This window comes from Pan paniscus, chromosome 8 (assembly GCF_029289425.2).
Source record: "Pan paniscus chromosome 8, NHGRI_mPanPan1-v2.0_pri, whole genome shotgun sequence".
Lineage (NCBI taxonomy): Eukaryota > Metazoa > Chordata > Mammalia > Primates > Hominidae > Pan > Pan paniscus.
The window spans coordinates 78,922,363-78,946,222 of NC_073257.2; the positions used below are offsets into that span (position 1 = coordinate 78,922,363).

The 23,860-nt window shown below is 36.5% G+C and overlaps 1 protein-coding gene across 5 annotated transcripts in view; it reads right to left on the reverse strand.

Moving 5' to 3' along the window:
• Nucleotides 1-23,860, reverse strand: part of CTNNA3 (catenin alpha 3) — a 1,760,513-nt gene that overhangs the window by 855,381 nt on the left and 881,272 nt on the right. For all 5 annotated transcript variants that reach the window (XM_034930662.2, XM_008955790.3, XM_034930660.3 and 2 more), the window contains 2 exons: nt 13,567-13,647; nt 4,384-4,536 (listed from right to left, as the gene is read on the reverse strand). In XM_034930662.2, coding sequence (XP_034786553.1) covers nt 4,384-4,536; nt 13,567-13,647 — 234 coding nt within the window. The remainder of the gene's footprint in view (nt 1-4,383; nt 4,537-13,566; nt 13,648-23,860) is intronic.

Sequence of the window (23,860 nt, forward strand, 5' to 3'; positions counted from 1 at the left end):
CTGTGAAGAATTAATTTTAAGTACTTATATGCAGTAGAGTAGGGAGCTTCTCTGCTTTATAACTGAGCTCAGACATATATTTCAAGTCCAGTTCCTAGCATTCACAAAGTCAATATTTTAGAAAGAAAAAGAAATTAAAATTAATTGGTACTATGAATGTTTTCCTTCATTCAATGTGGATTTATTGGGCATGAGCTGTATAGACTTTGCTATCAGAGGAGCCTCAAAGCAATAATCCTCTCTAGAACTAATGAATATTTTTATTTTTAAGCTAAATTTCATATTTTTATCTTCCTGTTCAATAGATTTTATTGGCGGAAGCCAGTAGAGATAATGGTGCCCTAAATCACCAACAAGGTGAGATCAAAGTACTGGGGAGAATATGAACACATTTGTCATTAATTGAACACATTTGTCATTCATTGCTAATCACTATGTGAAGATGACTTTTAAAATACTCCTGACTACTTCTTATCCTTCCCCACTGTGGTTCTGTGGATCCAAGAACACAGAGTAACTGGATGCTCAAAGTAGGAAAAGTTTGCATAATAGGTACTCAGCTCAGCATAACTAAGATAAAATTAGCCACAAAGATCTAGATTCTCCAGTTACTGGCACTATCCAGGGTTTTATAACCATCATTACCCATGATCATTTTATAGTAAACTACAATAATAGATGTGGTGACACATCTGAGGTCTCCTCCTGTATTATTCGTATAGCGGGACACCTCAGATGTGTCACCACCAAGGAACAGGCATGTTCAGACCAAATTCATCGGCCACTGTCCTCCTCATTCCCGTTTGTTTTTTCGAATTCCCCAGAACTTCTTGTTTTTCAAATTATTACCCACATACTTTTTAAATATTTCATTTTCTGCTTTGTGTTTAGTCCTACTTTTTACTATATTTTTGTAAAAGTTACACGTTAACCATTATTTAAAGAGTTCCTTTGACAGTGTGGAGGTTTTCTTCAAAGACTTGATAGAAATCTTTAAATATGGGCTTTTTTCTCATTTAAGTCTTACTTCAACATGTTCACTGATTTTAGATTTCTCTGACAAACGTGGTTGAGGTATCAAAACACAGACATGTTGATAATAGCTTTTTCTCAAAGTCATTTAGAATGTAAGACTTTCTGCCGTGCTATATCAAATTGCCCAACTTGGGAATAAGATGAGTGTATGTGCATGTCTGTGGGGTGGGGTGGTAGGGAGCAAGGAAGTACGGGATTGGTAAATAGTCTATACAAGGAGAACTCATATTGTCCTCTAAAACTGATATATTTAGGCTCTCCTATTTTCCAGGAGTCTATCATAGACACTTCTGTCTCAATGTTTGCAGTAAATTAGTGATGATTTTCTCTGTTGCTTTGGTTAGGAAGATCCTTTCAAAAACAGATTTTTCTAGGAGATAAATGCAGTACTTTTTCTTCTTCGTGAGATAAACACACACACACACACACACACACACAGAGAGAGGGAGAGAGAGAGAAAGAGAGAAAGAGAGAGAAACAACCTAGTGTGCAAGCAGTATGCCTAAAAATCATTTTTATTTTCTCCTGTTATAGGAATCTATAAGTCTGTAACTCTCTCAGTTGAAAAAAAAATTGTTACATCATAGAATTTAAGAAACTTGGAATGACCTTAGATATTATCCTGTCTAACTTTCACTTTATAGATAAAGCAAATGAAACCCTGAGAAGAGTAGTGACCACAAATACTTTGCTATTCCTTCTATTGAGAAATGTAGTCTCACTGCTCCCTTTTCCTGTGTCTGGGCAGGCTCTGTAATTGGTTTGACCAATAGAATACAAATGACAACTGCAACTTCCTAATTCTTGCTCGCATTTGGGACTTCTCATCTCAGAACCCAACCACCATGCTGTGAAAAGCTGAAGCTACATGAAGAAGCCATGTATTGATGCACCAGTCGACAACCACAGCTAAGCCCCCAGCTGACAGTTAACGCACTCCAGTCATGTGAATATGCCATTTAGCATGTCTGGACTAGGCCAACCTTTGGCAGGCTCCATTCCCTGCCAGTATGTGACAGCAATCACACGAGAAACCTTAAGCAAAAATTGCCTAGCTCTTCCCAGTCAACCCATAGATTAGTGAGAGATAACAAATAGTTGCTTTAAATTTCAGGATGGTTTGTTATATAGTAAAAGCTCATCAGAAATGAAAGTGACTTAGACCAAAACTTCTAAGCATTACCAGAGTGAAAACCACAACTCAAATATCACCCCAAACCTCGTATAATCTCATTATAATGTGTTAAGGAAACATGTCGAGTTAAATGAGATCCAGTTTCAGTCTCCCAATAGTTCATAATTCCAAAAGATTTTATTCTTTCAAAATTCACATGGAATGCAGAATTTCCAAAATTCTTGAACTTTAAAACAAATTCTTAGAGCTCTGTCTACATAACAGTAAACCATCATTTGGTATAAGGTAGCATTCCCAAGTGTTCCTCGAAGGTAGTGTCTTAGTAATGTGCCATGAAAGAAAGAGAGATAAGCTGATTTAATTTGTTTAAATTAAATTAAAGAGGTCTCTTTGCTTCAGGATTTTTCAAGAATGTAAATTTTCCAAGAGGAGCTATAGATAGTACTTATTTTCCTAGAATTGTTCGACCAAGGCACCCTTCTTCATCAAAAAACTAAACTGAGAAATAGGAAGAGGAATTCAATTTTGTCAGCATAAACCAAGTTTTGCTTTCAGAGGATTTCATAAAAAGAAGTTGTTTTCATAATTTGGTGTGTCTTCAGCTTAGAGAACACATTTTTAGATAACACTTTTATGACTGTCAGGGACTGTGCTTAGTTATGTCTTTTACAACCTGTTCCCATTTCCTTCCCCCCTTACTTTTAACATTCTTTTGTGTCTACAGTTAATAAATCTTTCTGGAATGTGTAGACGAAGGAATAAATAAAAGCAGATAAATAATAAATAATTCAATTAATTAAAAATTATCCTGAAATGTTTCATTAACAATGTCAATGACTATGAAGAGGCCCAAAGGTTTTTGAGTCAACCCCTCATTTAGTTTAATAACCTGGAAATTAGCTCCAACTCTAATTAGCTTGGTTTGGGTTTTATATCTTTATTTACATCTAAGGCCAATTGAAATTGTAACACTTGCCATATCTAACAGAGTTCTTGGAAAATTCAAAGAAGATTTCAAAGTTGGAGGTAGAACGGTTTTGGGCTACAAAAATTGTAGTAATCATGTATTCATCCACTCCTTTCATCTTCTAGTTCTGGAGATTGAGATCCGGAAAGAGAGTTTATAGCGCAAATGCTAGCTGCATTGGAAACCTCCTCCCCGTGGATCCACGTTAAAGATGTTAGGAAAGTTCTCTTTTTCAGTAGATGTTATATTGAATGGTGTGATTCTAATTCACGTGCTGATTATTAGACAGACGATTTACAAGCATTTGGGCCGTAAAAACATATTTCACCACAGAATTCATGACTGGTATAGGAAGGTGTGGCAGTCAAAACATTTAATAACCTATATGGCATGGCCACTGACAACCAGAGTAGACACCAGCCATGAACAACTGGGCCATGCTGATGAGTATGAGCCATACTGAATATCATCTGAGCTCTATGGATCTAGTAGATAACATTTCCCACTTTTTGCCACTGGTTTGTGGCCTTGTGAATACTGTTATCTTATTTGTATTAGAAATTCCTCCATTCAGGCTGTCTCTTAAATATACTTGTGTTATTGATATCCATAATACAGTAAGTTCTATTATCTCTCTCCTGGGAAGCTATCAGCACTTCACAGCTCCTTCAGCAATATGCTATCCTGTTCCAAAAATCATGGTGCATTCCCATGTCTCTAGTTTCCAAGCAGAGGGAATAATAGTTTTATGGTCTTCTTTTGCCCCTGTGGGGACATGAGCCAGTTCACTACCCCTACTTACTTATTCCTGGATATCTCTACCCTGTATATTCCTATATTCTTGTTCTGTAGTCATGCTACATAGTTAAATATGACTTGAAAGGCTGACAGAGTAATGCAGCTACAAAAAGATGGCAGAGAAATAATAAAATAATATGTGATAGAGTATTTGATACTTTTAAGTCAGAATGGGAAGAAAATATTTGTAAGGATAAATCAAAGTATTCTGCATTTAGCCAGTTCCTTTGTGAAGCTCTAATAAAATATGCATTAAAAAAAATAAGACAAGCCAATGTGGAGTGATCTATACAATTGGACATATACACCTTCATATTACTTTGGCCAGACTCTGCTGTATTTGTAACATGGTGTCAAAAGTTTTTATTTGGGTACAATTCAACCATAAATGGAGAATGGGAGCCTCATTCTCCTGGACTTTAGTGAGTTACAGTTCTAGCATGCTTACCTCTACAAGCCTGCTGGTGTGTTCATGAAATATCGCAGCATATTCTTTTATTTCCTTTTCCCGGCCATTCTTAGCAGCTTCAATGAGAACCAAAAGAGGGACTGTCGTATCCAGGAAAGAGTCTGACACATGATCTATAATAGCCTTGCGGAGCTGAGAAGAAATGAAAAATTCAGTTTTTTTTTTTTTCCAGGAAATATTTCACTGTGTTTCCTTTTCTTACAATCTCAGTAGTTACACAACTCATTTTTCATTTTTGCACAATTCCTAAAATCACAATACTTAAGGATATATAAGAATGTCCCTTAAGAAACTAAAAAACAAAATATCCAGGCAAAAAGAAAAAATCATCTAGCAATATTTCCTTTCCTCTCAAAAGTAATTTTTCTTAAGTTGTATTTAACCTGGAAGTCAGATTAAAAATGGTAATACTTTCTTTTTTGCTCAAAGAAATTGTGTTATTAGAATATTTATGAGTGTGTACAAATAATATTGTACATCTTGTATTTTCATAATTACAAATTATAGAATGTTTTCTACCTTGTTGGAGGAACTGATGATAAATTTTGATTAGCTAAATTGTAGACTTCATAGTAATTCAGCCAAGTTAGATCACCGATTATGCCAGTTGATAACAGATTAATAGAGCAAGAAGAATAATAAATGAGTTTGATGTCCAATTTTCCCCATTTGCATTCATTGTTCTTGCCCTCACACTTTAAATTATTAAACAACTATAACATTCTGCTACAATTAGTTCTTTTCAATTAGATTACATGTAAGCTTATTAATGACAATTAGGCAATTACTCTAGTCAGCAGATATTTTCTGAGATTTAAAACTGCACTGAAAAATTAATTCATTGTGTTTATATAATATTGAGTATTTAAAGATCATAATATTGGGCCGGGCACGGTGGCTCATGCCTGTAATCCCAGCACTTTGGGAGGCCAAGGCAGGCGAATCACGAGGTCAGGAGTTCGAGAACAGCCTGGCCAACATGGTAAAACCCCGTCTCTACTAAAAATAAAAAAATTAGCTGGGCATAGTGGCAGGCACCTGTACTCCCAGCTACTTGGGTGGCTGAGGCAGGAAAATCACTTGAACCTAGGAGGAGGAGGTTGCAGTGAGCTGAGATCACACCACTGTATTCTAGCCCAGGTGACAGAGTGAGACTCCATCCACTCCCCCCGACAAAAAAAAAAAATCATAATATCCTGAAATGTTTCATTAACAATGTCAACGACTATAAATGGGCCCAAAGGTTTTTGAGTCAACCCCTTCATATAGTTTAATAACCTCTTTACAATAAAACAAAAAGATAAATAGCTATCAGACAGAAAAATGTAATTTTTCTGTCAAAGTTATATTTTAGAGTATTTTTTTAAACCAATAGACACTTAGTTCAGTTTTAGATTACTTGGGAATGAATAGTAATACATTTTGGGAGAGCTGCATGATAGAGCTACATAGAAAGTACTGTCTTCTATAATGATCATAGAATAATAAATCCATAATAATTACAGATTTCTGGAAGAAAAATATCTCTGCCCAAAATAGTGAGCTTGCTCAGAAGCATTGTGAAATTTTCTGACTATTAACAATTTAAGAAAGGCTTCAGGAAGATCCCCAAGGAAGGATTCTGCTTAGTATGCAGAAAGGCAAATTACTAGTGGCAACTAATATTTACTGAGCACTTATTAGGACAAAGTATAGAGTGCTAAGGGGTTACAAGGCAAAGGGGAGACCTTAACTGAATGAACAATGTGTTTGCTGTCTACAGGAAGTACACCAGGGAAGTCAGGCGTAAGGTCACGAATTTATTTGAGCTGGGAACTACAGGTTGTGTAAGTTTGAGATACTGAAGAGAAAAGTAGAGATTCCTTCTAATTTCTCAGAGTGGGGGCATTTTTAAATGATTATCATCCCCTTTATTCTTTTCTTCTTTCATTCATAATTAGGACATGTAGATTATTCTTTTCTTCTTTCATTCTAATTGAGACACGTAGAAGGAAAGCTCAGATGAAATCTACACTAGAGATATGCCATGAAGGGCCAGCATATGGGAACTAACTCAAGCGGAGAGTGTGGATGAGACCATATAGAGTGAGGAGACCCACAGAGGACCTCTTAGGAAACACTACCATTTACAGGAGTCATGATTAAAGAGTAGGGCCTAAAAAGAGACTGAGATAATAGCCAAGAAACAAAGAGACAAATTACCCACAACTAAAAGACAAACTTTCAAATATATCTCTGTGTTAATGCTCTTCAAATGTAGTTATCCTACCAAACATAACTATAATATTCCCATCACGGACTTGTTAAATCTTCTCTTCTGTGTAAATGATTTCATTCAATTCAGTAAATATTTCTGGAAACCATTTCCTCACCTTTCTACCAAGAGAAAGGTATTGAAGGAAATGTTAAGATGGAAATTCATGATCCCTTATAATCTAGTAGAAGAGTGAATATTACAATAATACATTAAACATTACAATAAAGAAAAACTCAGAGACTGACAGCAAAAAAAAAATTAGAGTCAAATTTTAAAGATAAATTAAATTAAAAAAAGGAATGAGACTTGTCCCTTGGGCTTGAATACTAAGAGGTTATTGACAAACTTGGTAAGAGCAGTTTCAGTGGAAAAGTGGGCTGAAGAGTCCTATTGCTATGGTTTGAAGAGTGAATGAGAGATAAGGCAGTAAAGACAGTGAGTATAAACTTCTGTTTTTAATAATTTGACTGTGACATGAAGAAGCAAGACTTGGTATTTACTACTCTGAGATATATGTTTAAAGAGTGACTGTTTTTCATATAAAGACTTCACTATAATTTCCCATCTGCAACTATAGCCAAAAAGTCTTATTACTCCCCTTTGCTTTGCTGGAAATACATATTGATTTATTGCCAAAGCAAGAATAACAGGTGAAAAAGAACTATTGTCTCACATTGTGCCAACTTTTGTCATCTTTTCGTCCCATGACAGAAGGAAATGCCCAGAAATCAGTGACTTGAGCTGGATGTGAATGAAACCTTTAGGAGCTAGCACATGGTCAGAGGCAGGGAGGTATCTCTCCCACTGAAATCATCTTAACCCATGCAAAAAACAAAGTGTAACTAATTCAACCAACCCACAATATTCTCACCAGTCCCTGTCTAACTTGCTGGTTCCTGATCCTTTACCTTCACTATTATGAACTACATTATAGACTTTTGGTGCCTTATATCTCATCCTCTGGATCTATCTCTGATTTCAGCTTTTGCTGGGGGGAACAGTTCCATGTCCTCTGAAGACATTCCATGCTTCTTGTGTGCCTTCCTTGTGTCTCTTTGTTATTCTGTCTCAGGGCCTGTTCCAAGTCTCTGTGAAATTCTCAACCCAGCATAAACACTGCCTGGAAGTTCTTCAGCATCCACCCCAATGGGGGAAACCCTCAACCTATGGGGATAGGAACTACTGCATAAAATTCCTAGCCTCCATCCATTAGTCAGACAATTCTGGGAAACATTCTGTTAGTTCTCAGAGATCCTCAAGCTCTCATTGCCTACAGCAGCAATCTCAATAGCATATCATTTCCTCTTTCCCTGCCTCGCTTTTCATGTTCTATAACACTTGCTTCCAGGAATCACCTCCTAAATAAATGACCTGCACTAAGGTCCTAGTTTTAGTCACTGCTTTCAGGAAAACCCATCTAAACAGGTACCTTCGTCTGGTATTAATGTTGTTTGATCATGCACCAAGTAAGAGACTCCAATGTCTTATGTAAACTACTCATTGCTAATTATACTCTACTACCTTGGCTCTGTACATCACTGGGTTTTGTTCTGCCATGCCCTGAATTATACTCACTGTAAAAGAGGAATTATTATGAGACAGGACTAGAAATGTAGGTAGGGACAAGATGTGAAGGACTAGAATGTTATGCTAAGCAATTTTCGTTATATGTTCTGACATATTCATATGGAATTGTTTTCATTAAATTGTATAGTCATATATACCTACATATAATAGCAAAGTAGCCTCTATCTTATTTATTTCCATATTATTTTCCTGCCCAGTGGCACAATGCCTTCCTTTCAGTTGGGTGATATACAAAAAGTTTAAAGAAGAATGCAATATGCCAATATAGAAATGGAAGCCAAAGCACTAAAATCTGAAGTTAGTGGGAGGCCAATAGGAATTACAGGTACATACTTTCAATAAATACCTGTTTGTGGCCAGGCATGAAAGATGTTAGAACAAAACCAAACTGAGGTGCTTTTCATCTTTTCTCACTACAGTTTAATAAAAGGCTTTGAGACATCAATTTTTCTATTTCCTACTGATGTAAGTGGTTTGGGATCTCAAAATAATATATATCACTACAATTGAAGCCCAAAGTGAAAGCCCTATGTGAAAAGTCTAAAAAAGCCCCACCATTCCCAGCAAATGAAGGAACAGAAAGAATGAAATTGTGATGGGAAGGGGAATGGAAAGGGGAGAAAGTGTTTCAGAAAGGAATCATCTTCAGGGAAACAGAAAAACACATTTAGACTAAAATATTTTATATTAAAATATTGTGTTAAATTTTAATAAATTAACAGTATTTAAATTTTAATAAATATTTTAAATTAAAATCCATTTTAATTTAAATCAAATAGCAAAATGTGATTTTCAAAGCTTGGAATTAAATGTACTAATAATTATTTCTCTGTGTATGTACTATGTAAGTTTAGTGAAACTTGTCTCTTGTGGATACATAATGTTATTTGATGATGAGGATGATGACCAGGAGGTATAAAAGCCTACGTATTTTTTCTGAGTGGTGAACTGGTACTATGCAACATGGAAGAGAGATGGACCTAACAATTCAGAAACTCAGCAACTAAAGAATTAATCAAGTTTTTGTTTTGTCTGTTTTTACCAAAATCCCATTTGACATACTTCATCTTTACTTTGATATTTATGAAATAAAAGACATTTTTTCTTAATATACACAAATACAAATTTTAGCCTGCCTTTAGTGAAATCAAATATATTTTAGTATGTATAGTAAAATAGAAATAAGATATATTTGTTGCTTAAATTTTTTATAAAGTAAAGAATGTTTAAAAAGTCTTCCTCCTTTTACTGAGAGAGTTGCAATAGGTATACAGTTTTCAAATGAATGATGGAAAAAGAGGCTAAAGAAAGAAGAAAATTTAACTTTAAAAAGGCATTTAAAACAAATAATAAAGAAAATAATATATGATGGTAAAATCAGTGTATTAGGCACTGGGAGGTTCTGAAAGTGAATAGGCCATAATCCCTAGCCCCTGCTGTGGTGATTACACATATGGGCTGGGGTTGGATGGACCTGTGCTAGAACTGTGTCTCTATCACATAGCTGGGTGATGTTTGCTATGTTAACTCATTCTGGGGGACAAAGATAACAATACCATGACATTATTTATTGTTTTAGGAATAAAAATCAATAATGTAATGAATATGCTTGGTAGAGAGCTTTGCAAAGCATTTAGTAAATGAGAGATGTTGTCATAGCTATCATTATAAGGACTTAAAATGCAGTGGGAAGAAAACTCATTACAAAAGAAAAAAATAGAAGAATATAATCATTGCTGTAATAGAAGTGCACATGCTGTAAGTGTTCCAGGAAGAAAAAGGTCCATTCCAGCTGGTGAAAACAGCAAAGGTTTCATGGAAGCAATAGCATTTACACTAGTCTGGAATTTAGTTGCTTATGAGTTGGGGTTGTGTGTAAGGAGAGTGAGTGGGGAAGGCATTCAGCTGTACAAGTCATATGTACAAAGATGCAAGTGTATTTGAGCGGGAGGTGATGCAAATTCTGGTAAATAACAAGTAGATTCTTTCATCAGAAAACAGGTTAATGTGGGCCAGGCCTGTTGGCTCACACCTGTAATCCCAGCACTTTGGGAGGCCGAGGTGGGCAGATCACAAGGTCAGGAGTTCGAGACCAGCCTGGCCAACATGGTGAAACCCCGTCCCTACTAAAAATACAAAAAAGTAGCAGGGTGTGGTGGCATGCATCTGTAATCCCAGCTACTCAGGAGGCTGAGGCAGGAGAATCGCCTGAACCTGGGAGGCGGAGGTTGCAATGAGCTGAGATCACACCACTGCACTCCAGCCTGGGCGGTACAGTGAGACTCTGTCTCAAACAGAAAAAAAAAAAAAGAGAGAGAGACAGAAAAGAAAACAGGTTAATGTGTTGGTGTGATGAGGAGGACACAACACTGAGAAGGAGAGCTGAAGGAAAAGGAACATTAAGAATAATGGGGATTAAGTCAGGGCCAAATCACAGAGAACCTAGAACACCATGCCAAGAACATTTGTCTTTGTTCTCTAGTAAAACAGGCAACAAAGTCACAGAGGAAGAAGACTGAAACAAATAAATACTCTCGCCTCCTAGAACATTCCATCTTGATGTCCTCAAATCTATAATTTGCTTCTCCTCAGATATTTCTAAGCAATCTCTGTCATTCCTCTTGGAAGAAATCCAATCACCCTCTGAACTGAAGCTGAAATGTTTCTGCATTACTGATAGAAAGGCCATGGTTAAGAAAGGGGATAAGGATGAATGGGCAGGAAGATGGGCTCTGCTTATTTTTTACTAAAAAAAGTTTTAAAAGATAAAACCAGTTCTAAAGCAAACAATGAACATTAAATACTCCAAAGAAAAACATTTTAAGGGCAGTGCTTTCTCTTTCCTGTGAGAAGAACTATATGTGAGATGCTTACAACAACTGTTTGATAAACTTCTTAAGAATAAGAAGTAGAGATAACTTATATTGCTGTTTTAATTAACTGTGACTTCTACCAAAAATGTAAACATCACGATGAAAAATAAAGTACTAGAGGGAGGGTAAGTGAGGATAATGAGAAAGAATCATAGCAACTAACTTCATCAAAACGGAAGATCATGGAGGTGTTCAAAGACAGCTTCTAACAATTCCATCCATTCCTGTACACACATACCACTTCTCCTACAACAGATAGAACTTCTGCCTACTCCTATTGAACTAGGACAGGGTTTTTGACTGTTTTTTACTTACAGATTATAGACGAAATAGCATTCTCTGACTTTGGAGCTAAGGCACTAAGAATGCTTGTCAGCTTCCGTCTCCCTTTTCTTGGCAACTTGAAACAGCATGAAAGAGATCTAGGCTACCCTGCTAGAGATTGAAGCCACATGGAGAGGCCCTAAAACATTAGGCACCGTATCGAGAGAGGGAACAGGAAGAAGCACTGAGGTTCCAAACATCAAGTCCCAAATCTAGCCACAGTTGCCATTTGACTGCCACTATGTGGAAAACCACAAGTGAAAACGGTACAGAAAATGGCCCCGCTGACACCCCGCCAACCCAAGACATCGTGAGATGCAAATATGGTTGCTATTGTTTGTGGTGGTTTGTTAAACACTGATCGAAAATTGAAACAATGGAGATGTTAACCTGTGAAACCATACAGAATGTTAATACCTTCAGAGCACAGCAGTTTTCTACAAGATGGGAGTATCTTCTTACTATGAAGAATAGTATTAGTAATCCCCAATGCTATTTCTATATCTCACTGATGGTAGTGAGGTGGAAATACAAGTAGGATTGCAATATAAAATACAAGATGCTCAGTTACATTTAAATTTCAGATGAACAACTTTTTAAATATAAGTATGTACCATACAATATTTGGGACATAATTATACTAAACCATGTTTGTTGTTCATCTGAAATTCAAATTTAACTGGGTGCCTTGTGCTTTTATTTGCTAAATCTGGTAATTCCACACACAAGTAATTGCATTTTCTTGACTTTATTTAGAAAAATAATAATCCTAAAACCTTTAGAAGTATAAACGTAGATTAGCTCTTTATGCATAATGTTGTTGAAGGCAATATAGAGGGAAAAGACACGAACGAGAGACACAATCATTGAGAGCTCATAGAGACAACTTTTTTGAGTCCTAGGTGAAGCAGATGGGGTAGAAATCCTGAAGACAATGGAGAATAGGGATCATTCCACGAAAGGGGAGGATGGCTCTGAGGATATAAATTTCTGAGTGCTGGTACAGGTTCTGACTCGGTGCCCCATCCTCTTAGGCAGGTCACCTCACCACACTGGCCTGCTTTCTCATTTGCATCATAAGACAGGTTGTGCTAAGTTCTTTCTGACTCTTACATTCCATGATTACAAGTGTTACTGGTAGAAACAGAATTCACATTAAGGGCATAAAGTTGAGAAACTGAGATTTTCACAGACTTCAACATTATGTTTTTATGCAGCTATTATTAACTGGCTGGAGATCTCTATTTATTCCATTTCCAAATCTACGTCCAAATTAAAAGATTGCTTAGCCATTTTACTAAATCTTGCCATTAAACTACTATAATATATTGCATTAAAAGTTCATAGTTGAAAAGCTTTTTCTCCCTTTTGATGAGTTAATGATGACCAAGTGAAAGCTCTGCATGAGAAAGAACTCTGCTTATTGAACAGAGGAAAGGAATGAAGAGCAAATGTCTTTGAAAATAGCTAAGTCTTCCTATTTCTGGAAAAATGTTTAACTTGTGGCATCATACTAGACTTATAAATTGTTTAATGAAATTCTTTCTAATCCCATGTTCCTGATGACTTAAGGTTAAAAAGAAGGCTTAACTTTTACAAAAACTAATTTTTGAAGTATCATGAAAAAAAATGGAAGGAGGAATGGGTAGGGTCTCTGAATTACTTACTAGTTAAGCATTTGGATTTAAGCATTTGGATGACGAACTCTGATGTAATACAATCAATTGATCAACATTCCCTAAAAACTTGCTATGGGTCAGGCACTTACATGCATTTTATTGATTCCTCACAGCCCTATTGCATATTATTAATTTCATTGTATAGGTTCAAAGAAGCTCAGAGAGCTGAAATATGTGCCCAAGATCTCACAACTGATGAGAACAGAACCAGAATTTGAATGTAATTCTGTCTGATAAGGCACACATTCTTTCTCTGCTTTGTGTTTGCCACAAAAAACATTTGAGGTATGAATATATAAATGTGGAAAGTATATATTTACTCTTCTTTTTCCTGTTCTAAATTAATTTGAAAGGAACAAAACAAGAAATAAATATGCCTGCAATGAATAACAGTTTCATTTAGCCCCTATGTTTCTGACTCCATATCTCTCTCTTCCCTCACCTGTCTGCGAAGGTCTCTTGTCTTCTTACACATGTTGTCTAAAGCAATATTCAGGGTATTACTCCTTTCTTTTTTTCCAGCCTGCAAAGAAGAAAAAACGACATAAGCAATGGTATCAATTAATCTTTATCACTTAGCAATTTGCTTTCTAAATTTCCTGAAAATAACAGCTTGAAATTCAAGAACAGGTTTCAAAACTGCTATATTATATATGATTCATGAGCATTTCACTTAAGACTAAGTAGAATGGTGATTAAAGCTCACATTATTTTCATCTTTATGCTTCTGTAATATTTCCGATACGGAGTTAGGTTGTATTCAGTGTGACAATAGGCAGAGAATTATCTTCATCTTTATGCTTCTGTAATATTTCCGATACGGAGTTAGGTTGAATTCAGTGTGACAATAGGCAGAGCATTATCTTCATGAAACTCTGATCTTCATTTTTAACAAGTCAAATCTTAAATCACTAAGCAGGCAATTAGCTTAAAAGCATTAGATGCCCAATTTGTCAACTTCTGTGGGAGTTTCTAAAGTCATTTCCATGGTGTATTGTGTAAGTTATGCAGAGCCATATTGGAATTTTGCTAAACACTAAATAAAGTATGCAGTGCAAATTCATACAATTTGCAAAAGTTGACCACAATTTTAGCTGACAATATTCCAAGAACAAATTGTTTTAAGTAAGAACTGGATGCTGTTTTTGGCTCTTTAAGATAATTTGTGCAACACCTTTCTATTCTTTGAGCAGAACAGCTCTCTGTTATATCCTTAACCTAAATCTTTAGGCTATTAAGCACATAGAGAGTCACCTTGGTTGGTATTTTCTACATATTATTTTTGTGCAAGACAACTGGATTAAATCTAATCATACTTTTTGCAGTGATATCTCACATAAAAGAGATTGGAAAAATCATTATGTGATTCACCTCTAGGAAAATTGCTGCTGTTTAAATTAATAAACTGAAAAGGGATCTTGAGAGAAGACCTTGAAAATCAGGAAGGCAAGTTTAAGCAGCTGATAACTGAAGGGGGTTACAGCACGAACTCAATGAAAAAGGACACTGAGGCCAAGTATAAACCACGAGGAAGCATGTCTGACACTTTCCCCAATGACTAAACTCATGCATAAACCCATACCCTGCAGTGGACTCCCTAACAAGAAATTTAAAAACTCTCTATCCTCTGTCCTAACCTACTTTTTTACTCTTATGTACTGCTATATACTCTCCTTTACAGTAGCAATATTCCTATAATTTTCTGTCTCTTCTCCCCAGTTCTTACATATAATGTACCTTTGATTTCAGAGATCATCTTCTAAAACGCCTACTGAAGTCCTATCTACTCCTCATGGTTTCTACAGGGAGTTCTTCCAACAACCCTGCTCAAAAGTAAACTCTCACTTTTCCTTTTTCCAACAGCATTTTGAGTGTTTTTCAATATAATCATTTTATTTATGTGCGTCCCCCTTATGATACTGTTAGAATCCTGATATTGGCAAATATATCTCAATTTTTTTTCTATTCCTGATAGTAACTTACATAGGACTTATCGAATAGAGTTGACTAGACTATAAATGAGCAATTTAATTCAAAACACAACATAGTTTGATTAGAGGCCTACTGTTTTCCAGGAAGGTGTCATTCTAGAGACTCTGGAGGAGATTTTAGCATTTAGCTCTCAAGGCACAGCTAAAGTTCTCTATGAGCTGAGGTTGCTGGTATCTACCTCAAACTCAGGTCAACCTATATTTTCCCAACAGCAGTGTTACTGATATTTAAAGTGTGAAAAATGACCATCATTGGAGATCATTTGATACACTGCAAGATATCTGGCATTCGTGGACCCAGGTCTGCTAAATTCAATACCAAATCTGGCGCACTGTGACAGCCAAAAATTGGCACCACATATGTTCAGCTGCCTCCTATAGGAAGACACAGTAGAAGGCCAGTAAGTCTTTACCATGTTTTAGTTTCTTATAAAGAGATTGTGGAATGTGTACACCATGGAAACTGTGTCTAGGGAAGAGAGAAGTAAGAAAAGGGAAATAGGAGAGATTTGGTTAGGTTATTTCTATGAGCACTAACAACATTCTGGATATCAGAGCAATGGCAGCAATTACACAGACGAAAGTCGTGGCTACCTTCACAGCTCCTACTCAGCATTCTCTATGCTAGCAGTGGGGAATTATGAAGAGCTAACTCATGACTATACAGGACAATGGCATAAACAGATACACAATGAGCTCTCAGACAGTTTATAATTTTACCTAAAGAACCCAGCCCTTATTCTCTAGCTTCATGCAGTGTTTGCTCTTGGTTGTATCGCTTTCCACTTCATGAAAGCAGAGATAATAAAAAAGAGGCAGAAGTGGGACAAAGAGACCTCCTACACACACACACACACACACACACGCACGCACACACACACACACACACAGTATCAGGAATAATATGGGAGACTCCTGTTGTGTTGGCTGTAAAAACCCGCTAGCTTCTGTGGTGTGATTCATCAGAACAACTAAAAGATGTCAGCTTTCTCAGAGCTAGCAGCAGAAGCATACCAAACTTTAAATAAAGGATGACAGGAGGTGACAGCACAAAGAGATTCAATAGGAACTATAAAAATTATTCCCCAATTTCTACCCAGAGCTTAACCCTAGTTTAAAATGTTTCACTGGGTCAAAGACATTTCATTGTCTAGGCAATAATAAACAGTCCCTATCATGACAGGAAGTTTAAAGGTCTCCCTTCTTGCTTTTTTCTCCCTTGATCCCCTATCCCCAACCACAATCACCTTTCTACTTTTTCACCTCCGGCTTTTTATTGGATCCTTGCTCTATTTATCTAGATTTATTTGGCTTCAGTCAAGCCATTTTATGCCTCTTTATTCCTTTTGCATAGCATAAAAATAAATAAGGCAAGGAGAAATAGCCCCGTCCTGCTTAAAGGCCCTCATTCCTTCTTTTTTCAAAGCCTTAACAAATCATCAATGAGCTCGGACTAAAGGTGAATTCTGTGTTCTGAGACAAGAGATGGAAATGGCAGGATATTAAAACACAACTGCAGATAACAGTCAGAACCTGCCTATATCCCGAGTGCTCAGAAAAGAGACTGCTCCTTAAAGAAATCCTTGACAGAAGCCATTATTAAGTCAGCAAATCCCTGCTAATGGAAAAGGGACCACTTACAGAGGAGTGTCAGGCAGATAGACACTCACATGGCACAGGTCAGCACTGTATAGGGAAAGCGGTCACATTCTTCATCTGTAAACAAACTGCCAAGAAAGACTTCATTAAAAAAAAAAATTCTGGGCCGAGTGTGGTGGCTCACGCCTGTAATCTCAGCATTTTGTGAGGCCAAGGCAGGTGGATCACCTGAGGTCAGGAGTTCAAGACCAGCCTGGCCAACATGGTGAAACACCGTCTTTACTAAACATACAAGAATTAGCTGGGCATGGTGGCGCATATCTGTAATCCCAACTACTTGCGAGGCTAAAGCAGGAGAATTGCTTGAACCCAGGAGGCGGAAGTTGCAGTGAGCCGAGATCGCGCCACTGCACTCCAGCCTGGCAACAGAGCAAGACTCCATATCAAAAAACATTTAAATAAAAATAAATAAAATAAAATAGTAAATAAGAAATAGACAACCAAAAAATCCCAATCCTCAAAGTGCTTACTCCCTAGTGGAGAAACATAAGGTCTGATTATGTCCCTCCTTTGCTCTAAAACCCTTCACTGTATCCCTACTGATGAAATTAAGAACAAAGTCTTGATCATTGTGTTCAAAGCCTCATATAATCTACTTCCGTATTTACTAAACCACTAATAAGACACCTTAATGGGTCTTTTCTATTCTCTGCAATATGATTACAACTCAAGAACTCTGCTAGTATAAATACCTCTCTTTTCATTTCTTGTCTCTTACTTTTCTTGTTATGGACTCCTTCCTTCCTTCCTTCTTTCTTTTCTTTCTTTTCTTTCTTTTCTTTCTCTTTCTTTCTTTCCAAATGTTTTGTTCTGTTGCCCAGGCTAGAGTGCAGTAGTGCCATCTCGGCTCACTGCAACCTATGCCTCCTGGGTTCAAGTGATTCTCCTGCCTTAGCCTCCTGAGTAGCTGGGATTACAGGTGCCTACCACCATGCCTGGCTTTTTTTTTTTTTTTGTACTTTTAGTAGAGATGGGTTTTCACCATGTCAGCCAGGCTGGTCTTGAACTCCTGACCTCAGGTGATCCTCCTGCCTTGGCCTCCCAAAGTGCTGGGATTACAGGCATAAGCCACTGCACCTGGCCTGGTTATGGACCTCTTTCAAGGTATAACTCAGTTACTAAATTTTACATAGAGCCTTTGTTGATCTTCTCATTTGCAATTAATGACTCTCTTCCATGATACTTTCTTATAGTTCTTATACTTCTTTTATAACACTTGGTTTAATAAATAGTTCAACATAGTCAACAAATCTTTATCATCTACTATATGCGGGACACCATGCTAAGAACTAGTCGCTGCCTTTCAGGTGCACAAATCTAGTGATAGACATAAACACAGTAGTTTATAGAGGTACCTAGGATAACACATGGATTGATGAGAGCAGCACTCTCAATAATGATGAAGGAAGGATTCTTGAGTAGGTAACAATTGAGTATTAAAGGATATATAAAAGTCAGCCAGGTGAAGAGAAGAGAAAAAGCTTATCAGGGACAGGTATAGCCTGAGCAAAGGTAAAGGTCCTTAAAGATTATTTGGTTAGTAGTAAAACTGTTAGAAGAGGCCTGATCCTGGAGGTCTTTGCTATGCCAAGAAATGAGCTTAACCCTATAGACAACTGGGAGTCATAGAAGTTAAGAAAATGAATGATACAATCAGTCCATTATATCAAACTGGCTGTGGAGTCTGCACAATGGATTTGAGGAGATGACAAGCAGAAATAGAAGCATTAAATGGTCACAGTAATAGTCCACAGAGAGATGAACAGTGTTGAAACTAATGCAATGGCAGTCAGGATAAAGAAAAACCACAGACTTAAGGACTCTGTATGAGTAACCTGGGTAGGAGGATGACTGGCAGATGCTGGCAGGTGAAGGAAAGAGAACAATCTAGGCTGATGTCCTGGTTTCCAGCAGTGACAACTGGCTAGATGATGGAGTTGTGAACTGAAATTGTCATTTCAAGGAGAAAGCCAGGTCAACACAAGGATGATGATTTCAGCCTGGGAACTGCTGAAGGGCTCATAAAGAGCTCATTTCATTAGTATTTGTCCTATGCTTAATTACTTACCTGAATGTGTCTTTCTCACTAGATGGTATGATCCTTGAAATATAAAAATATCTTACATATATTCTGTCCCTCAAAGGATCTAGCACAGTGCTTTGCACATAGTAGGGGCTCAACAGTTATTTGTTAAATAAATAGAGAAATAGAAGACTGGATAAGGTTTTGGCAGATCCCATTACGTTTCTGGGCCTTAATTTCCAAACCCATAAAATGAATATTTGCCCCAAATTGTTTCTATATTCCTTTCTAACTTTAAAATTCTATGAAAGGGCCATGTTCTCTAAAAGGAAGAATTGTAGAATAATATGTTACTTTTATTGCACAATTTCTTGCATAAACAGCCATTGAAAATATGTCAAAACATGTGTGTGTAATACGAAGCTGAAAATAAAAGGAGACGTTTGAAATAGGGAGGCCATGATGCTCACCCTATAAAACTATGAAGCCTCAAACACTAAGAGATGAGGTTTAAAGCAAATAAAAATTTATCTAATTCATAGTCAAATGAAAATCAGTGCAGAGGAGCCCTGTGTGGAATTCAAACAGCAGGAAAATGTTTTTTGTTGTTGTTGTTTTTGTTGTTGTTATTGTTATGTTTTATTTTTGTTTTGTAAATGTGTGCCATTTTATTCAACCTTTTAAAATGATGCATTTTCCTTTTAATGGTAAAAGATGAAATATGATACCCTTAAACTTAGTTCTTCTCTAAAGAAATTGCTTGAAAAATAGTTTATGCTTAGCACATAGCACAGGCACAGATTCTAGTCTACATTTTTCAGGCATGAAAGACACACAAACAGACAAGCATAAGAAAGAAAAATGAAATCTCTCCTTCTAGAATACCACTGTACTGAATGGCATGTCAGGAAGACACCTGATGGGGCATGCTAAATGATCTGTCAGAAATAAGGTCTATAATGTGAAAATACAACTAAAACAAGCCAAAAATTAACTCTGAGTTTTGAAATGAGGTTTTTAAAAATTAACCATATAAGAATAGAATGATTTAGCTAACAGAGGAAGTAGGATGAAGACTACAAATGTCTTGAAGTTTTGTATTGTTTGGGAAAGTAAGATGCCATCCCCATGTAGATGCCTGCTGGGGTAGGTCTGGAAGTCAGTGAGAGGGAAACAACATTGTGTCAAATGTCTACCACATATAATAAGTACTTTACACGTACTGTCTCAACTGCTGTTCACAATAACTCTACACACGTTTATATGTGAAGACACTGAGGTTCAGTAAATTTAAATGCCCTGCCTCTGGAGGACACACAGTAAATTATGTGTCAGGTAGAACTGTGTCCCATCTCAGACTTAAGCCACCATACCATGACAACTTGAAGCCACTGTAACTTAAACTCAATATATCTGTTATGTAAGCTTTATAAAAGTATTTATAAAATACAATGAGCAGAAAATAAGTTTGTGGAGCCAGTTGAAATTGTATTCTAATCAGCTCCATCACCTGACAGCTTTATGTCTTTGAACAAGTGACTTAATCCTCAAAGTCTTAGTTTCTTTGCCCATAAAGTGGAGATAATATAAAAACTATATTACAAAGTTGTTGTAAGGAATAAAAGGATAAAGGGTATACAAAGCTGGCAAATAGGAAGGGTTCAAGAAATGTTAGCAGTTATTATTAGACATATCATTGGTGTCACCAATGTCACACTTGGGTTTCTTGAACTAAACCAACTGGCTGATTTCCCTGTGCTTTTTCAAACACCAGCCTTGTCCTGGAATGCCCCCATCTCTTCTTGTTCAACAGGAAAATTCTTAATTCACAATCTGAGACTCAGCTCAATTGTCTCATTCTCTGTATCACCTTTTCTGACCCTCCTCAATTTTGCTATAAAAATTTAAAATTACAAATCATCTCATTTGTTCTTTCATTAATCTCTTCATATATTTCCACTACATCTGTGAGACTTTTTGTTATCTTTTATTTATACTCTGCCTCATCTTTTACACTGACACTTCTTAAATCTGTCATTTGTATCTACTACAACACCTGAAACTCAATTAATGGATGTGGGTAAAATGAATAAATGAAGAATGGTTAACCATACTTCTACTAATAAGTAATATTAAAGCTATATTATTAATACATTGAGTGTTTGTATTTTTAACAGAAATAATATCCATCCTATTAGTTATTAAATATTTTATTAAATCAGTGTTTTTATTCAAAGACTGCTGTTATTATTACCTATAAGTAGTACAATATAAACTTGGTATGAGGATAAAAATCTAACCTGTGAATCAGAAAATGGGGTTTCTCAAATAAGCTCTCTGGTTGACCTTAACTAGGATGAATCACCTCTCTTGTCCTCAGTCTCAAATGTCCTTAGCATGCATAAAAGGAGGCCATTACACTAAATGATCTTTAGGGTTCCTCTGAACTCTAATAGTGTGTGGCATTAGAGTTCTCTGTTGGTATCTAGTCTAGTAAACAACTAATTAAGTACTGAGAACACTACGCTCCAGCTTGTTGCCTGTGTTCTCAGACCAGAGATACTCACGCCAGAATACAGAATTTTAACCGATATTCACCAAACATGAAATAAACATTCATGGGTTTGCACTACAAAAAGAAAATCACATCATTTTTCTGAAGATGTTACTCACAGGTATCAATATAAACTATGACTTTGTCTTTTAAAGGTGTTTCCATGAAGAGTCAATCATATATCTGAAATATAGGTATCTAGGCCAAAGTTCATAAATCCTCCAATATCAATTAATGATTAATTTGCACATTATGTCTTTACTGATATTTTAATTCCAAAACTTTTTTACTGAGTCACCATCAGAGGATCTGGAGTAAGATCTGACTCATTCTAGAAATCCTTTTGGTTTTGTGATGCCTGACCCAGCAGCCAGCTTTAGAAAAGTGCCTACCCCTGAAGAAAGCAGCTGTGATGCTAATATAAAAGCGTCTGTACGAACGTGGAGAAATGCAATATTTTATGCTGTCGATTACACTGTGAGCTCCTGTGAGCTCATATGGCAACGACTTTGTCTACAATATTCAAAACCACTACCAGAGTCTAATAAGCAATGATATAGCATTACACACATAGACCAAATAAATTATTTTCCCGCTTTTAAATAGAATCACCGTTTTCTGGCAATTTTTCTGTCTCCACCATGTTTTTGGAGATAGAGAATCAGAAAACCACTGATCTTGTAAAAATTTTATTGTCTGCCATTCCTCCAGTTTCTTAAGTCTAATTCCTAGTCTGTTTCCCAAGCCAGGTTTTCATAGCTTAATAATACTCAGTATGTCAAACTTCAGCCAACAGTGGGTTTTATGGCGTTTGAATAATAGACTGTCAAAGTATTTCCATAGCCTTTACATATGGCTATGGAAAGTCTATGAAACTTAGAACAGATAGACTTCCATGATTCTGGTTATTGTTTTCACTTTCACCGTGAACTGTAATCTGTCTTGCAGACATGTTTATTTTTAACACCATAAAATAAGAATACAATGGATGTATTCTTTGCTGATTAACATAAATATTTTCTATCATTTCTTTCCTAAATTAGCACTTTCAAGGTTCATAACGTGAAGAGTTTCATATTCTAAAGCATGTGAGAAAGTTAAATTAAAGCCTCCACTTTAAAGAAACTTGGCATATAAAAATTTTTCCTTCAAGATAAATTAGTAGGTAATAATTTTCTTTACAATAGGATGCATGAATATATTCTTTTATAGCAAGTCCTCTTAGCCTATTGAAAATATTATTTGTTATAAAACTTGATTTGTGCAGACATCTTAAATTTTTAAAAATCTCATAAACAGGATCTAACTTACATACTGTCAGAAGAAATACAGATCTATATGGCATTACTTGAGAGGCACCAGTGGCTTCTACTCAAAGATAGTCTCTCCCTTTTTTCTTCCATTGCCAGATTCTATTATTTGAAAATCTCCATCTAATATTTGAAAATTTCCATTCTTCTTTATTTCATTAAAAAAACTTTAGCTTTAACTAAATACATATAGGGCATTCCTCATTTCTGTGCCAGACGAAGATAATGATTTTCAAAAGAAATAATCAAAAACCACTACTTGGCTCTGAATAAAACCTCACATCCATAATAAAGGTATAAAGGTCAAAACATGTGGAGATTAGGGAAGGTTTATTGGAGAGGATTTATATAAAGAATCTGGAATTCCCATTCTCCTCCCTACTTTCTCACTCCATAGTCTAGAAAGAGACACTTCAATGGAACATTTAAAAGGAAAGTCCCTGGCAGCTGAGATTCAGTGGACACTTGTGAACTCTCTCCCAAGAAATCTAACTAGTGAAAGGAGGTCGGCTACTTGCTGATGAATAAGCAGAAAAAGAGGTGAATGAATTCCAATATTTGAGCATTTTTCATGGTCCAGATATGGGCCTTATGCTAAAGACAGCTGGTCTGGGGTCACCTTGTTTTTTTTTGTTTGTTTGTTTTGTCCAAGGCTATTGCCTAGATCAGTAAAATAGAGAAAAGCTACAAGGAGTTATAGAAACATCTGGATTTCATAAATAAGCAGTCAGCTGCAGAAGAAGATATCACTCACATTAAGTGAACTGCAGGTCAGATGCAGACCTCCAAGGAACCGTCAAAATCACCTGTGACATCAACTTGATCGGGTTAAAAGATACCTAGGTAACTGGTAAAACATTATTTCTGGGTGTTTCTGAAGCTGTTTTCAGAATAAAATTCGCATCTGGATAAGTAGACCCAGTAAAGAACAAAATGCCTCCACCAAGGTGAACAGGCATCATCTAATCTGTTGAGGGGCTGGATAGAACAAAAAGACAGAGGAGGGACAATTTTGCTCTCTCTTCCCCAGCTGTGACATGCATCTTCTCCTGCCCTCAGAGCTCTCCTGGTTCGCAGGCTTTCAGACATCAGGACTTATGCCAGCACCCTCCCTCACCCCTTAACCTTGTACTAAGCCTTTGGCCTTGGACTGGGAGTTACACCATTGGCTCCCCTGGTTCTCTGGCCCTCAGATGGGG